The 19,559-nt window shown below is 37.8% G+C and overlaps 1 protein-coding gene across 1 annotated transcript; it reads right to left on the reverse strand.

The window, feature by feature from the left end:
* Positions 1 to 6,806: 6,806 nt before the first annotated feature.
* On the reverse strand, positions 6,807 to 19,081 carry LOC126299162 (COMM domain-containing protein 3-like). Its single transcript, XM_049990925.1, has 3 exons — positions 18,903 to 19,081; positions 9,987 to 10,261; positions 6,807 to 8,450 (listed from the first exon to the last, which is right to left on the reverse strand). The coding sequence occupies exons 1-3, from the start codon at positions 19,030 to 19,032 to the stop codon at positions 8,265 to 8,267; spliced, it is 591 nt and encodes a 196-aa protein (XP_049846882.1). The 5' UTR covers positions 19,033 to 19,081; the 3' UTR covers positions 6,807 to 8,264.
* Between the last annotated feature and the right edge of the window lie 478 nt (positions 19,082 to 19,559).

Genomic DNA, 19,559 nt, shown 5'->3' on the forward strand with positions numbered 1-19,559 from the left:
TAGGAAAAACAAACCCTTAATGTTCAGATACAGCATCAGTAGTGTCCTGCTTTACACAGTCACATCATGTAAATATCTGGGTGTAAAGTTGCAGTGCAATATGAAATGGAACAAGCATGTGGTAGGGAAGGTGAATGGTCAACTTCAGCTTATTGGGAGAATTTCAGGAAAGTGTGATTCTTCTGTAAAGAACACTGAGGGTAGGATGCTAGTGCAACCTATACTTGAGTACCGCTCAAGTGTTTGGAATCCAAGCCAGGTCAGATTAAAGGAATACATTGAAGCAATTCAAAGGCAGCCTGCTAGATTTGTTCTCAGTGGGTTTGAACAACACACAAGTGTTATGGAAATGTCAGGAAGTCAAATGGGAATTTGTGGAGGGAATGTGATGTTCTTTTCAATGAGCACTATTCAGAAAATTTTTGAGAGCCAGCATTTGAAGATGACTGCACAATGATCCTACTGCCACCAACATACATTTCACATAAAAACCATGAAGGTAAGATACGAGAAATTTATACCGATATTGAGGCATTTAGACAGACATTTTCCCCTTGCTCTACCTGTATCCGAGAGTAGAAGAGGGAAGAAGACAACCCTCCACTGCGTGTCATATGATGGCTTCCAGAATAGAAAAGTAGATAACAAATGAAATGCTGAAACTACGTGGCAGCAACCTGCTTAAAGCTGTGAGGATGTACATCTATGAAGGTACTAGATGTTAGAGTTCATGGTGGTGAAGTGTTTAGTTTCGAGCTCCATGAAAAGAACATGTATGAGGCCACGGTTTGACTCTCGTTCAGACTTAATTATTAATCTATATTTTTATGACTGGTCATATTATTTAATTTATATGACATCTGAGAGGTAATATAATTAAAGAAAACACATTTGTTTGCATGAAGTTTTAGTGAATTTCACGTTATTTGACTACTTACTATTTTAAATCAAATTTAATTATTAGAAGAAGCAAATTTATAACTATCGACAAGTAAATGAACAAACACACAGAATTTTCCTGAAAATGCATGCCTATTGAGATTTGTGATATTCCTTATACATGCAAACTGGTAATGTACCAAGAACTACTTTGCACCTTGATGCTTCAAGCAGCAGACAAAAGGCAGCCCCCATTTGGCAGTTATCTGCGTAGTGGTGAGACATTGCTAACGTAGCAAGAATGAATAGTGGAGGTGCTAATGTTTTGAATACCACAAAATTTACACTTGTACAACAAAAATGAAGTTCTGAATGGGAGTTGAACCATTGCCTCATACACGTTTGTCTTATGAAGCTCGAATGCTAACCAGTGGACCACAATGAACTCCAACATCTGGTGCCTATGCATAGATACATCAGTTACATAACAGACATAAAACTTCTCTTGCGATGTTCTTGGAATTGCCTGTGTAGTGCACCTTACCACGTGCACATTATGTTGTTTTAATGGCTTATTAAAGATGTACAAAGTTTGAAGTAAATCTGTCATCCCAACATCCTGGCTTCCCCTTATTAGATTTATCCTGACCAGCAAGGATGTCCCAAATAAACTGAAAGCTAAGATCTATTATATGTGAATAATACCACTTATAACCTACCGTCTGAAAACTGTGACTCTGACTAAGGCAATTGCTTGTAAACTAAATTGCACACAATGATGCATAGAACGACATACACTAGAAGTCAACCTCAGATATAGGATTTGATCAGGGGCCACTGGAAACATATGGAGCCGGTCTACATCCAGCAGTGGATTGTGATAGGCTGAAGGAGTAGTTCAAGAACGATGAAATTTGTTATTATTCCACATATGTACCAAATGTCATCTGCAGGCCTTGGTGAATTATGTACTGGATAAAATAAAATGTGAAAAAGGAGGATATTGCTGAATTACCAGAAGTAGTTATGGGGAAGGGATTAAATGAAACTGATTTATGTAATCACAGGAAGACATCAAAAGTTCAATGTGTTGCCAGTCGAGATTCACTAGAAATAAATAGAATATAGCCATCAATCTAGATTTAGCTTGCTGTCAAATTGTAGATAACACAAAACAAGTAATTAAAAAGAAAGTCATATAGTTACAAGGTCAGACTGAGACAACAAACTTTAAAGTAACAGGTCTCAGACTAATTAGGCTGTCATATGTATAAAAAATAAACTAACTAATAATACAATGTAACAGGACATACACAAACGTTTTAATGTGTATCTCTTGTGTTTCCAGAACTTCATTCCACGTCTGTAATGTTCATTACTGATTTCCTGGCCTACACTGTATTAACTTCAAAAAATGTATCGTGAGTTCATAAACTGCAAAACAGAGATGATGATGATGTGGAGTAAAGGTAACAACTCAATAACAGAGGTGTCAAGTCATCTTATTTATAGAAGGCTGAGGCCCAATATAGCTTTAGTATGAAACCTTTTTACACACCTGTATAGCTACAATGTGCTGGATGAATACACTGTGCCAGAACAGCAGCTTGGCCGAGTGTCAGATGAGGGGCGAGGGGAGATGGGAGGCAGGGAGCAGATGGGAGGGTTGGGAAGAATGGCTAGTGGTTGGGAGGGAGGTAGACAGTGTAAGTGATAGGAATGTGGGTGTGAGAAGTAGCAGGTACACCAGATAGGAGGGAATGTGATATGAGCACCTGCAATGGTGAGTTTGTGCAGCACTCGATGATGTGCAGGAGCGGATTGGAAGGGGGACGCAGGACAAAGGAAAGGGAGACTTCAGGGAGGAGGGTTTGGAGGCAGGATGAGAAGTTAGGATTCTAGGGCAATATGGAGGTGAGTGTGGGGAAGAGTACTAGCAGTGACTGAAGCCAAGAGGATTACGGCAACAAACGATGGGTTGCAAAGAAAACTCTCATCTACATAGTTCACAGAAGCTGGTATTGGGGGAAAGGATCCTGATGATACGTGTTGTGAAGTAGTCATTAAACTCAAGCCTGTTGTACTCAGTAGTGTATTGTATCACAGGGTGGTCAACTCTGCTCTTGACCACAGTTTGGCAGTGGCCATTCATTTCAGTAGTGCGCTTGTTGGTGGTCAAAATGCTGTGCAGAAATTGAGCAGAGTTGGTATATTACATGACTGCTTTCACACGAGGTATTGCCCATGGTGGGTTTGGCTAAGCCTGTGACAGGACTGGAGTATGGTATGCTGGATGGACCTATCAGACAGGTCTTGCACAGGGTTAAGGCCCATGTTGCATGAGGTTGGGACTGGGTGTGGCACAGGGATAAACTATGGTATTATACAGAATGGGTGGTTAGCAGCATACCACAATTGTGCACCCCAAAGTGGTGTTACGGATAGAAAAGAGCAATATGTAGTTTTTCACATTTTACAATACTTTCTTGCGATTACCAATCCTCCTCAGCAGCATGATGATGATTACATAAGCAGCTCTGCAGCAATGAAGATGGATCCCACACTTGGTTCCACTGAGCTTGGGATGCTATCCACAAGGTTGCTGAGTAAGTAACGACTTCAAAATATTGAAAGCCAACCAATGATAGAGTAGAAATCAGTCATGTATGGTGCGCTGGTGAGACAGTGGCTGCAGCTGCGGATCTCTCTCATCTACTAGCCCTCCTACACCATGGACATATCTGCCTGCTCCTCCCATCGAGGGCAAAATACTCTCAACCATTAGGCTCAGTTCCCTAGGCGGTCATAGCAGATGATAGACCAAATGCACCGTGTAGAATAGGAGAAGTAGACAATCTCCATTTTTGGGCAATTCCTTTTTAATTTTATATGCTAGAGTGAACGGGATTGGTCCTGAATGCCCACTTACGCTCCTTAATCCATCCTGACACATGCACTATTCAATGAGTTCTCTTTACTCATGTTATTTATAATCCACCAGAGCTTTAAATTACCTTAGTCAGATCTTTCACAATAGTTATTCCTGCCTCGGTAAGTTCTTTCACTTCCACTCTTTTCTGACTGAACGTAAATTTAGCTAGGTTTCATGGCATCTTGTAGCCCGCATTATACTTGATGGCTTCTGTCTGTGTTCATCATGTTTACCTATATGTCGAGCTTAGCAGTTACAAGAAACAAATCATTTGCATTCTTCCAGTAACTTTGTGGTAATCTGTAAATCCATAACTGTTATTCATGCTATAGTGATAAGGATCGTTGGAGCAAGACAATCATTTTGCAACATATTAGACTTTCATTTTTGTGACAAGTTAAAATTGTCTCCTCAACCTGGAACCCTACCTCTTTGCAGCCAATGGGCTATCAAAGACATTATATGAGAATGCTTCACAGATAAATTCACAGTTTTAAATTGTTACTTGTTTTCCTTCTTAGGTTCAAAGTGACACTGAAGGGACACCTGCACTGCTGCTACACTATCATCACTAGGAGAATTTAACAACAGAGATTATGACTAGGAAACAATCTCAAAGTTGTTACTGAGAAATTGTTTACAATATGAGAAATGTACAGTTCAGTTAACATTTCTGAATAATGTTAATCTCTACCTTTGTAAAGCATCTTCCTTATTTTCTTTTTACCAGTGAATCCTACACATTCTCAATTCCAGTTTGTATGATCACCCAGAAAGTTCATGCACTTGTTTGGCTTCATACAAGGAGTTTTTGACTCTTGTGCAGCTTGTCCAATATTTTCCCCATTAGTATCTGTCCTTTTCACACAATAACTGTGTGTCCATCTGCATGAACAAAAACCCAAGCGGAAGTTGAGCATCTGGTGACTTCCCATATTATCAGATATGCAAACAGTGCTTTTGTACTCTGTGTGTTTGTATCCTGACAAAAAGTAGGTTGTCTACTGACAACTTCTTTAAAGACTTCATCATATCCGCAACAAACTAGACACCTTTCTGTATATAAAAGGGAAATATTTTAAAATGATCCTTCTAACAATCAAGAATACCTTTTTAGAAATACTTTTATGATAAAATTCATTTTTTGAACTGAAAGCTGCTGAGTTTTCTAAAACCCCCTTGCTGCTGCCAGGTGGTTGAAGTCATTTTCATTAGAGGGATCTGAAACTAAGCATCATATTATTTGTGCTAGCCTAACTCAACTGAGGTTCACCCGATATTGCCCAGTAACTTGTTTCAATTCAATAGCTACCCACATCACGACATTTAACACTGAGATTAGGGCCATTTCTATTAAATGATCAAAATCTGTGTCATTAAACATTGATCCTCATGCACCATGAGAGACAGTTTCAGACTTCACACCACACAGTGATTACTAGAGTATGTCCAGAGCTTACAGTCAGAGTGGTGGCCCAGAACAGCCTCCAGCTTGGGTCCCCTAGGTTCACCACAAGCATACTTGGCCAGGATATGTTTGCAATCTCTATGATGCCTGCCATGTGGCACAACCCAGGACACATGTCGCTAACTGTATGCCACAAATGTGGCAGTCTTAACACCATTACATTATTCAAGAACACTTTGGCAAAATTTCTGTACAACTATTTGATGGCTGTACAAATTCTGGAAATGTGAAGCCTTCTCAGTTGAATGCGACATCTGCGGCATCTGTAGACAAATCAGTGTGCCCATGGCCTTCATTTGTGTGAGAGCTGTTATTTTGTTTTACCAGAAAAATGATAACTAATAAGAGAGCAACAAATTGTCATTAATTTTTGCATAACTTGGAAAACTGCTACCAAAACATATCTTTTACAAAAATAATTGCATAGTGAAGACTGTTTACTATATATGAATTTTTTAGCCGTTCATGCATTACCAAGATGGCCAAGAAGGCGTTACGGATGACTCACCTGGGACGCTCCAACAACAAAATGGATGAAAATATAAAAAAAAATAGGTAATCTCATGTGATCTGACCATCGGCTGAGTTTTTGATCAATTGCCGGAACTGTAGGAACTGACAAAGAATGCACAAGACGAATTTTACATGACCAATTTAACAGGAAAAAAGTGTGCGTGAAACTGGTGCTGAAAATTCTCATGATCGAACAAAAAGCAGTTCACGGAAATGTTTGTACTGACACTTTGAATACTATTGAAATTGAATTTAATTTCTTGGAAAGAGTGATAACGTGATGAATCTTCGTGTTTTACTTATGATCCAGAAACTAAGAGCCAGTACATGCACTGGAAGGGCCCAACTACATAAAAAAAGAGCTTGAATGAGCAAATCAAGATTCAAAGCAATGACAACTGTTTTTACTGACATTCATGCATTCTTATGGTTCTTGCTCTCTTCCAGAGGAGATTACTGATTAATGTCCCATCGACAATGTGATCATTAGGGACAGAGCAGAAGTTCAGATTAGGGAATGATGGGGAAGGAAATCTGCCAGGCCCTTTCAGAGGAACCATTCTGCCATTTGCCTAAAGCAATCTAGGGAATTCGTGGAAAACCTAAACAGGATGGCCAAACGCGGGTTAGAACCATCATCCTCCCGAATGTGCGTCCAGTGTGCTAACCACTGTGTCACCTCGCACTTGCTCACTTCCATGGGGGGAGTGGGGGAAAGATCCCAAATTGTTGAACAAATCACAGCTTCTCCAACACATCAGCTCATCCCATTGTTAGGCCACTGACATTCATCTGACCTAGTATCATGTGATTTATCTACTCCCATAGGTCAAATCTACATTAAAAGGATCAAGATTTCATACTGCTGAAGCAATGAAAGAAAAAGCGGCATGCTTTATGAAGGAGCTCACTGAGGAAGACTTCCAGCACTGTTTCCATAAATAAAAAATTTGCATGGTGTTTTGTAGGAATATAGGAGGGGAATATATTGAGGATGTCAATAACTAAATAGTATGTTTTTTAAATAAAATTTTTTACAGCAATAGTCCCATTATTTTACAGCCACGCCTCATAGGTGGAATGAACAAAATCTACCAAATATACAATTTTACACAAATTTATCCAAAATGTCTTGACATTGTAGCGATATGATCATAGGTTTAAGTTTGTAACACAGGAGTTAATACGTTTTGTTCTCACACAAGTGTCTTCTAATAGTTGACTAAAGGAAACAACTGAATATGATAAGCTCATGATGGTCAGAAGAAAAATCTTTCATTTTGGGTGGTTGAAACACATTCAATTATAGCATGCAGTTTTGAGCAGCATAGGGGAAAACTGCTGCTGAGATGAAATGTGGCAACATCTGCATAAAAGGTAAAAAATGGCCAGCAGTAATGCAAAGCCAATTCAGAATTATGTAAACAACTAGTATCAAGTTTACTATCTCACCCATAGCACAAAACACTTTTGCACTGATCACAAGGATGTTCCACATTAAATTATCACAGTATCTGGCAAATTGACTAGTTAGTCAACATGAGGTTCAGAATCCATTATGAGACCAATTCCCACATCAGAAACAACAGAATGTGCATCAAAAAATTTCAATCAACTACTAGGAACCAGACATTTATTCTAAAAGATGTTTTCATAGTAACATTATAACTCTTGGCGAAAATCTGAATATTAACTGGGTATTCATCAACAATATGTACTCAGTTTTCATGTATCTGTAATACTTTCTTGCACTCAACACAAATTATTAAAGCAACAACAGAAATTCTCCAGACAACACTTTACTGTGTATTATCACACTGTTTATTCAGTCTTCTTACTGTTTCTCGTCATTTATATTTTGCAGCCAGTTCAATACAGCAAGTGGGTTAACAACATCTAACAAAAACTAAATCCAACATTGAGCACAAATATAAAATAGAATACTTGGTAATGAAATATGCAAAATATAATAATAATAATAATAATAATAATAATAATAATAATAATAATAGCAGCTTTATAACTTTATGGTCATGAAGCATTCCATCAGTTGAAAAACTTCTATTACAATAATACTTATCAGAAACTGAATGCTAAAAATCATATTACATACTTTGAAACTATCAGTACAATTTAAAAAGTTCCCTTCATACTAAAACAACAATAGAGGCATGTAATGCAAAATCTTCCCTGCTTGCACACCATTTAGAAAAGTTACTTACAAATACAGAGTTCTGGAGGTAGAACATGTGTATTATCATTCCCAACACTGAAAACAGGTACCATCTTGATACAATGGGTGAAACGACTATCATCCAGAAAATACATAGACACTTATAGGATAATGATTTATGTGAACTACACCACAAAAAACTTATACAGAAGAAATGAAATAATCTGTTGTGGCACACATAGCTATCTGTGTGAAAAAATGATTATGTCTATTTTGTTACTGGTCCTTCAGGGACACAGTTATTTAAGAGAGATTCTTTCCAAGTGTTTGACTGCTTCTTTTAGTTTCCACACCAAGTTCTGTAGCTCACCCACAGAACAGGAGAAAGTTATTGTATTTTCCTCTGTGTGTGTTTTGCCCTGACATCTTTCAACTTCAAGTTGTATGTTATAAGTGGCTTCACGGACAAGATCCAGACTGCTCACCTACAAATATCAAGAAAAATGTGATAACAAAATGCCAATAAGGATAAATCATAATGAAGAATAAATATGCAGGGAAAATAATTATCACTCATATTACCAAAATAACACACGTGTGTGTGTGTGTGTGTGTGTGTGTGTGTGTGTGAGAGAGAGAGAGAGAGAGAGAGAGAGAGAGAGAGAGAGAGAGAGAGAGAGAGAGAGAGAGATTTAAGACTATCATTCCTGCTTGTTATATTACATTTGATCTATCAACAGAGTAGAGTAGTTAAAAATATATCAATGAATGTGCACAAGAAACAGTTAGCTTGCAAACTGAAGTACATGTGATAGTCTGACTTGCTGTGTTGTTGCTGCCCTTTGGTATTCATCAACACTTCCATAATAATATGCAAGCCACTGTAAAATGAGGCTAAGCTCAGTTGCCCATAAAATACTTCTACATATATTCTCATTTTTAAGAGGTCTTAAGGGAATGCAGGACGAGTGGAAGTAGTATTTAAGTCTAACATTAAAATCTGAAGCATCATGGCAATCTATAAAAGCATATAAGCATCTACTTTGGTAAACCAATAATTTTTAATATTTTATGAACTAATACCCTCAAATACTTTAAATCTACTTTTTGCATCAGACATGTGATTCACGTAATCACTGATAGTTTTGTGAAGAGAATACTTACAAACATTCTGAAAACAAACTTTTCAGCACACTGATGATATATTTTCTACTGCCCATCATAAATGGTTCAGTCTATTACTTTCATTTTAATTACATACCTTATAACTATTTCTTTAATAATCATCGTACAAGTTCCTAAAAAAGAGCCCTTTCATTCGCTTTCCCAATCTGGGTATAAGGAAGTTTTAAAACCACCAAAATGTGCAATTAAATCAAATATGTAATTTCTAAGACTTTCCTGGCAATTTGTTGACATCTCGTAAAATCGGGTGTACTGCCGGTGGTCCGCGTCTTCCCAACACGATATTTCGACGTCGTAACTCGGCGTCTTCATCAGGTGTTCCCTGAGACCTGATGAAGACGCCGAGTTACGACGTCGAAATATCGTGTTGGGAAGACGCGGACCACCGGCAGTACACCCGATTTTACGAGATGTAAATCAAATATGTTCTAAAAATTAAGTCAATATGAAGTAATGTACAGAGGATAATACCAAGGTAGCTATCATTTCTTAACCAAGTTGTCACGTACTTTCCATCCAAAATGAATATGTTATATCCAATTAACTACAAAGCAATTGCACTTATTTACAGAGAGGAACCATAATGTTCTAACAAAACATTAACAACATATTTAGTTTCCACTTTCATGAGTAACCAGTTCCTAGGATGGGACTTTACTTGTTTGTCTCAAAATGATGGATATTTCAGTACAAGTCTGTTTTATGTATCATAAGAAGTGTCTAACAAACTGTTCCGTAATATTTAAAATATGAACTGTTGAACCATGATAAATGCATCTGCCTCTGGGAGTGACTACAATTAATTACATAAATATGATTTAGAGCAAATACTCTACCTTAACACAGTAATCCATTTCCCATCTGACATCAGTAACATGTGGAGGATGCTGTCCAATGTGACTAAGTGCAGCCCTTATTTTGTTTTTATTGTTAATGTAGCATTGCATTACACTACTACATCGCTTAGCATTAAAGCTGTACTCTTGCTGCAGTGCAGTTCCAAGTGAATCTGGTGTTAAATTTAACCTTGAAGCTTCCACAAGCAAAACTAAAAGAGCACCATAAGCACCCTTTATAGAAGATTGAGTGTTCAACAGCTCATCCAACACAGCTGAAAATGAAATGGCAATATGTAAAATGTTTCACTGCAACATATTTTAAACCCAATTACAGTACAAGAGACACAAAAAGGAATGTAGACTAGTGTATAATTTCTCATATACATCAGTTGGAGAGATACAAAGGATCTTCAATAAGAATTGGAACTTTAAGAATTTCAAATACTTAACCTTCTTGCACAGAATGCCATTAACAATAAACTGTATATCAGCATTTCTTTCACATTAGTTACTATTTAACTCAAAAAAGTCTACAACATTCACATATATATGTATAACATTCTGTCTTTTGTATCATCTCAGAATGATTCTTTTATCAAAATGATGTGGAACGAGTGAGTTTACAGGATGTGGATGCATCATTAGTGTTAACATTAATGAACACATTATTTTTTAATCTTACTCGTGCAACTGAACTTAAAAACTAGTGTTTCTTTCCCAGGCCACCACAGTTTACCAGATAAGTGCAGGCTAGGCATTTAATTATTACCAAATAATGTTCATAAAAGGATTACTGAGTGATTTTCTACAAATTGCCTCATTCTCACTTTCAAAAAGACAACATTCAGTTCTAAAGGTACTACACCAATGATAAGTGGAATACACTGTGAGGAAATTCTAACAGCGTGGAAAAATTTTAGGTGTCCAAATAGCTGCAAATTAAGACTGGAAAAAGGCGTGCTTTAACCCCTAAAACAACTCAGTTCATCCACATTCGCACTTCAAATCACTGCAAATCTTAGGGAGAACAAAATTAGTATGTTGATATATTTCATTCAACAATGTTATATGGAATAGTCTTCTGGGGTGACTCACCTTTAAGAAAGTCTTCAATTCTCACCCATGATCATCTTGTGGACATCTGTTTAAGGAAATTAGTAATCTACGGCTACATATTATAGTTATTTCTTCATGAAGTTTGTTGTAAATGATCCACTGCAGTTCAAAATCAACAATGGCGTACGTAATTATAAAATCAGAAGAAATATGGCATTACTCTACATTACGGTTGTCTTTAGAACAAAAAGGGGTGCACAATGCTGTCAACAATATTTTTGATCACCTAACCAATGACATAATGTGTGACAGGCAGCAAAGTTAAATTTGAAAACATACTGAAGAAGTTTCTCCTTCAAAATTCCTTCTATTCCATGGAATAATTTCTATTTTTGTAATGTGTAAAAGATGATGGATAGGAATTAATAATTCACATTTGTATCTTTTTATCAAACTTGTAAATGGTCTGATGTAGCAATATTAACATATGAATGTAAAATTCCACATAATTATGATTTGTGCAAATGATCCATGGAACATGAAATTAACTAATGGTCAAAGCATCGACACATTCTATCCACTGACAATTTGGGTGTTATACATGCTCGATACGATTGTCAGTCCCTCCATCCTTGTGGAAGTCAGCTGTTAATGGTGCTGTGAAGGAGAAGCAGAGACCTTTCCTGATGTGTGGGGTCTAATTACAATGCTTAATTACTGCAGTCAGCCATTTGAACAAGGTTACAAATGGAAGGACAGGGACTCCAGATACAAAAAAGTGTTTACTGAGACTAAAAAGTAATTGGAGTAAACTAGGAACAGTGTTTGGGAAGGAGAAGTCAGTGCACAGGCGGGTCCAGGGAGAGGCCGCCCAGGGGTAATTACTGCAGCAAGAGGTATGCCCTCCATGCCCACTGAAGGATCCAATATATGATAACAGTCATCTTTCCTTCCATTATTAACACTATCAGTGACCAATCTATTTCTTCCTGTGTGTCCTCAGACACATATGATTAACCAATTCCCCCACGTTTAGCTCTCATCCTTCTTTGTGCAGTACTGTTAGATTTCAATTTCTTACTAATTTTCATTACACATCCTACTGCAGACTACCATTATACAGCTGGCTGCCCTCCACTGCACTCCTTTTATCTGTTTTGACAGGTATCTTTGCTGGGAATTTTATATCCCTCCATGTCTCATACTGAGCATGTAAGCTTTCTCCTATATGTCCTCACTTGCACCCTACAGAGCCCTCATCAGCATGAGCAGACACTTTTACAGCTTGCTTACTGACTCACCTATGTGTAACACCCAGTGCAGTTTGCCAGCACTTTGTTACAACTACGTATGAACACTGTTGTCCTGTGATGTCAGATCCCAGCTGTTCAGGAATGTAGAGCTGTGCACACAACAAAAATGTAATATCCTATGGCTATAACATCAATGAGTCACAGTTGGAATTTGCCAACTCATACAATTACTTGGGTGCAACAGTTTGTAGGGATGTGAAATGAAATGATGGCACAGGCTCAGCTATGGGTAAGGCAGGTGGTAGAATTCTATTTATTTGTAGAATACTGGGGAAATGCAGTCAGTATAAAAAGGAGACTGCTTACAAACCACTTGGGTGATCAATTCTGTAATACTGTTCAAGTGTGTGGGATCCATATCAAAAAGTACTAGTAAGGAATATTGAATGTATACGGAGAAGGGCAGTCTGAATGGTTACAGGTGTGTGTGTGTGTGTGTGTGTGTGTGTGTGTGTGTGTGTGTGTGTGTGTGTGTGTGTGTGTGTGTGTGTTTTTTTTTTTTTTTTTCTACCCATAGAAGAGAGGGAAGAGACGCACAGAAATGTTGAAAGTGAACTAGCCCAAAAAAGGCTGCTTACAAGTGTTCAAGAACCAGTTTTAAATGATTACTCCTGGAAGACACTACAACCCACTACATATCCTCATATAGGGGCTGTGAGGATAAGATCAGATTAATGACAGCATGTACAGAGGAATTTCGATATCATTCTTCCTGCACTCCATTGTGAATCAAATGGGAAGAAACCCTATTAATTGGTACGATGGGACGTACCCTCTGCCATGCACTTCATAGTGGTTTGCAGATTACAGATGCAGATTTACATGTCCTCATCAAATCTTCTAGCACTCCTGTTGTTTGAGAAGGTAGCCATTTGACTCTTACCTGCATTTTCTAACACCCCATTTCTCGGGATCCAGTTTCTAGTGACTTCTAGATCCTTTTGCAAGACCTTAACATCTTGTAAGTGGTGGTGTTTTTTTTTCCCCCTCCTTGCAAATTGTCATCAGCAAACAGTCTTAATTCTGAATTTACACTTACCCAAATATCACACACATAATTGAGAAACAGCAAGCACCCTAACTTACAGCCTTGTGGTACACTTTTCTATAACACTGGTACCCTTTAAGTGAAGTGTCCCAGTCTCCCCTTCCGTTTCCCATTATTTAGATATCTTGGTTAAAAGGTGCTTGTTGTAACTCATAAAAAACCTTGTTCTGCACCCTTGTTGGCTCCTACACCTCTGCCCACATTTCTGATAAAATTCTCTTACACACTGAAGCACCAAAAAACTAGTATAGGCATGCATATTCATATATAGAGATATGTAAACAGGCAGAATATGGCACTGCAGTCGGTATCAAGTGTCAAGCACAATTGTTAGAGCAGTTACTGCCACTACAATGGCAGGTTATTAAGATTTAAGTGATTTTGAAAGTGGTGTTATAGTTGGAGCGCAAGCTATGAGACTCAGTATCCCTGAGGTTACGATGAAGTGGGGGATTTTCCCATTCAACCATTTCACGAATGTACCATGAATATCAGGAATCCAGCAAAACAATGAATCTACAATGTCGCTGTGGCCGGGAAAAGAACCTGCAAGAACGGGACCAATGACAACTGAAGAGAACTGTTCAACATGGCAGAAGTGCAACCCTTCCTCAAATTGCTGCTGATTTGAATGCAGGGCCATCAACAAGTGTCAGTGTGTGAACTATTCAACAAAAATCATCAATATGAGCTTTCAGAGCCAAAGGCCCACTCGTGTATCGTGCATGACTGCAAGACGCAAAGCTTTACGACTCACCTGGGCCAGTCAACAGTGACTTTGGACTGATGATGACTGGAAACATGTTGCCTGGTTGGACGAGTCTTGTTTCAACCTGTATAGAGCGGATGGACATGTACCAGTGTGGAGACAACCTCACGAATCCATGGACCCTGCATGTCAGCACGGGACTGTTCAAACTGTCAGAGGCTCTTTAATGGTGAGGGGCGTGTGCGGTTGGAGGGATATGGAACCTCTGATATGTCTAGATATGACTGACAGGTGATACATACATACATACATAAGCATCCTGTCTGATCACCTGCATCCATTCATGCCCATTGTGCATTCTGAGAAACTTTGATAATTCCAGCAGGACAATTTGATATCCCACACATTCAGAATTACTACAGAGTGACTCTAGAAACTCTCTTCTGGGTGTAAACACTTCTGCTGGCCACCATACTCTCCAGATATGAACATTAATGAGCATATCTACAATGCCCTGCAACATGCTGTTCAGAAGAGATCTCCACCATTTCGTCTTCTTACAGATTTATGGACAGCCTTGCAGGATTCATGGTGTCAGTTCCTTCCAGCACTACTTCACACGTTAGTCGAGTCCATGCCATGTCGTGCTGCAGCACTTCTGTGTGCTCGCTGGCGCCCTATATCATATTAGGCAGGTGTACCAGTTTCTTTGACTCTTCAGTATATATTTATCACGGATCTTATCAAATATTTTACTTACAAAATAGGTAACACTATTTCTTTGCTGCTTTTCCTTATATACAGATATTATTACAGCTTCTTTCCGCTTACCCACTTATTTATACACAAGTGAAATCTAAACCACAAGGCCTTGTATGCCAACTCTCAATTTTCAGAATTTCTCTACTTATTCTGCCCCTTACTGCCTTCCTTGCAACTATTACTTCTCTGGCAATATATACACATATATTCCCATATTTTCAAATGCAAACCCTCTGATGACAATACTCACTTGCCCCTTCACTTCTTCCACCTGCCCTTCACCAGCCTTAACGTCTATTTTACAGTATTCCAGGTTAAATAGTTCCGCCTTTTCTGCATCCTTTGGGGGACACTCAAGTGAAGCAGAAAGAACTTAAGTAAACTGTTCAATAATTTGAAAGTAATTGCCATAACCGTTAATACATTTATCCCATTATGAGACAATATAGGCAATGCCTTCATGGAAATATGTTTGAGGTTTCCTGTGGATCCATGATGGTACCCAGTTGTGCACCTCTTTGACAGCCAAAAATGTCTTGCTTCCCAGCTATAAAATTATGGAAATCACACGGGGAGAGATCGGAACTGTAGGGGGATGTTGCAAAGTGTTTCCCAACAAAACTTCTGCGGCATAGTCAAAACAACCTTGGCAACATGTGGGCTTACTGAAGACACTTGTGGCTGTCTATTTGCTGTGGACAAAGAGGTGATTGCCCAGATACAATCATAATTCCATAAGGAACAGCAAAATTTTTTCCATGGAGTCAGTGACTGTCTTGTTTCACAGTGCAATAAATGTATTAACATTTGTGGCGATTGCTTTTGAAAAAAATAGCCATTTTACTTAAATGTTTTCCACGTCTCATTTTCATTTGCCTGCCCCATATACTTAATTCGCAGCTTAAGTGTTTGGAATTGTCCTTTGTTTTCCTTCATGACTTCTGTTATACCTTAACATGCTTCTGCAACTCAATTGGTAACCCTTCCCCCCCAACAAGCAACTGTTTCAGGTAGCACTTTTTGTACTTCTCTCTTAATCACATTCAAGTCTTTCATTATGACTTTCAGACAAACTGAGCTATCCTGTTCCTTCCTGACCTTATTACTCTGCATTCTCATGATTAACTCACCAACTTTTACAATCAATAAATAATAAATAGCCCCATTTGGTAGTTCCTGTGACCTAAGGCAGCTGACCGAGTGAATCGCAATATTCTGCTAGCTAAACTGAAGTTCTATGGGACTGATGGTATAGTCAACCAATGGATCGTATTGTATGTGACCAAAATACTTAAGAAAGTTGTACTTAGTAATTCAACCAATATTCCATCTAATATACAACAAGTAGAATTAGTTCTGTTGCAGATGACAATAGTGCTGTATTCAGTCCAAGCACACAAATCAATAGAAGATATGCCAAACAATGTTCTTAAAAGTATCGTTGACTGGTTTTCTGTGAATGGTCTCACTCTAAGTTTTAAAAAGACATAATATAATCAGTTCTGCAAATCTAGGGGTATTGTACCAATGGTAAGTGTAACATATTGAGAGGAACCAATCAATAGGTTGTAAACTTTAAAACTTTTAGATGTACATGTTGTTGAAAATTTAGCCTGGAAAAAGCACTCTCTGGAACTCCTAAAACAACTTAGTACAGCCATATTTGCACTTAGAATCACTGCAAATCTTGGAGAGAGAGAGAAACCAGTAAGCTGACATATTTTCATTCAATAATGTCACACACAATAAAACTCATCTTTAAGAAGAAAGACTTCATCACTGAAAAATAAGTTATAGGATATGTGGTGCTAGCCCATGGTCATCTTGTACACATCACTTTATGGAATTTAGAAATTTGACTGCTGCTACACAGTATATTTATTTCTTCATGAAGTTTGTTGTAAATCATCTACTGCAGTTCAAAAGGAACTATGCTGTAGATAACTACAACACCATGAAAAATGGCATTCATTACAAAAAATTAAGGTTGCCTTTAGCACAAAAAGGGGGTGCACAATACTGCAACCACAATTTTTGATCACTTAACCATTGAAATAAAATGTGTGTCAGACAGCAAAATAAAATTTGAAAACTGAAGTAGTTTCTGCTCGACAGCTCGTATTCCACAGAGGATTTTTATTATTGTGATGTGGAAAAGTTGGCGGGTAGGTTTTACTCACTCAAATCTGCAGATATGTCTTTTTAAAAACATTGTAGCCTTATTTATAAAGTTATTTCAGGTGCAAATATGAGGACTCATTTCAAATCATTGCAATTTGTCATGTAAATGATCTGTGTAACATGAAACTAACTTTTCATTCTTCTCACTGCTCTAGTGTACTAAACTGTGCCTGAAACTGTATTACGAATACTCAAGGAACCAATTTTGTTTTACTTTCTGATATAATCTGATTCAGTTAGGACCAGACTTAGGTAACACATTTTCTGTACATAATAATTAACTGAATATCTCAGCTACGTACTTTTCTATTTCCCCCATATTTGCTTTCCACTTTCCAGCAACAGTTCTTTCTTATTTCATGTCAGCCTTGTGAGCTCTAAGCATACTTCAACTATTATAGCCTTACAGCCATTTATTCTCACAACTATGTTGGTTTTCTGCCATACATCGCCAGGCCTTATATAATAAAAACATCACACAAATTACCACCCCCTTGTATTTTTCGTAACTAATTTTTCATAACCCCCTTCCCAGATCAGACTGTTCATGCCCACGAGGCCACTTTTCCTTTGGTGGTTCCCAAAATCTAACCATTTTTCCACTATACCATTATCCTATTAATTTCCCACCCTATATGTACTTATTACATCTTATTACTGTCTTCAAGTGCTGTAGCTGTAGAACTTCACTAACACTATCTTAGAAAGTCTGTTGATAACTTTGTGTCTCATGAACTAAAATACCCATCACCTTTGGTAGCTCTGTCCCTTCAGAGTACAAAATTTGGCTCAGATTCCTCAACTAATCTACTGAAATAAATTTCTTGCCTATGCTCTTGAAGGAGACACCTCAATGCCCTTCTAGATAATCTCTCATTCACCACACGGACTGAAATTACTTAAAATTAATGGAGACCAAGACAGAAAATGCCACTTGTATCTACTATTAGCTGCTTTGACTGTATGAAGCTTGTTAGCTTTAAAAAATAAATATCAACTATTCTGGCTCGTCCTAACTCAAGTACATTCTGTAATTTCATTTTCAAAAATCTATTTACATGTGAAATACTGAAATTACTAGATTTGCAGGTACTAGTTGTTCTGCTGTTAATATTTGTTTTTACATGAGGATATTTCCCCTACTTACACAACCGTCTGCTTCAGATACATCAACATACACGAAAGCTACCTCAATTGTCTATGGCACATGAAGAGTTAAGAAATATGAAGTGCTGGTCTACGTACATATGACTGATTGATGGATATGTTTATTCATCCATATAACAATACAAATTGTATTGATGTCATCAATTGTGTCTTATGAGCTCAAACATACATGGGTTCTTACAATGTTTCCAATTTTCTTACAATTTTCACAGGTTAATTCTTACAATATTTATAATTATGCCATTAGCTGTCGTTTTATATAATCGTGTGTGGTATTTGTGTCTACTAAATAGCTATCTACAATTATATCTCCCAGCACCTGTGTGTGTGAAGAAAGGTTTTATTCAAATATAAACGTAGTTGACAGACTGCTTCAAGGCAATGAGGTTTTTAATAAACCTGTAACAATATTTTCGTTTTTACAGTAGTATGTTTCTGTGTTGCATTGGGCATACTCAGTTCCATTGCGTAAAAAGCCCTTCGGAAAGCAAATATAAACAAGCTGTCATTCAAACCGCGGGGAGTGGCACCATAAGAGACAATTATTGGTGTATTTCGCATTTCCCAGTTAATAGGTTTCTCATCTCAAATTTATTTCGTCCTACATTATTTCACCTTTAGAGATCTATGAAATTTAAAAGCTGAAAGTAAGTAACATTATATTCTGAAACACTTACGAGAGGTAACTGACTTCCCTAATATACTAGCAACAGCTGTAGATAGTATATGATGACAACATTCTTCCGATATTTTACTACTGTCACCCGCTATTTTCAAATACTCCACTACTTCTTTTGACAGCTCCATTTCCGCCCGCTTCGCACTTTATCATAGATAACATTTGCAATTTTGCACCATAGACCAAGGATGTTAGAATCTATGGAGATTCCCTAATTATTCCCATGGGTCTGCGATTACGCACTGAAATACACGGGCATGCACAAAAGTTTGTGGAAGGACCGAATATATGCTTGGGCGTTCTCGTGTCCACACATTACCTCATTGCGCGATTTATTGGGTTTATTATGATGAAAAGGCTACGGAAAACGAAAAAGAGACTGTAGGGAAGGACGTAACCAGAGAGGTGGAACAGGAGGGGGCGGGGGTCCTAGTTACCACGCAGTGAAATTAAAAGATATTTTGATTTTCAGTCATAGACGAAAAGGTGAAATGCACGGTCTATAGTCAGCAAGGCCGACGATAGATGTAAATAATCTACTCATCCATAATACTGTCGGCTATTGCCAATCATTATTTTAACCAAGACCAACTATTGGCCTTCCTAAAGCTCATTTATTGTTTTCTTAATCTGTTCAGTTCTTACTTGCAGTTGA

Source organism: Schistocerca gregaria, chromosome X (genome assembly GCF_023897955.1).
Source record: "Schistocerca gregaria isolate iqSchGreg1 chromosome X, iqSchGreg1.2, whole genome shotgun sequence".
NCBI classification, from domain to species: Eukaryota; Metazoa; Arthropoda; class Insecta; order Orthoptera; family Acrididae; genus Schistocerca; species Schistocerca gregaria.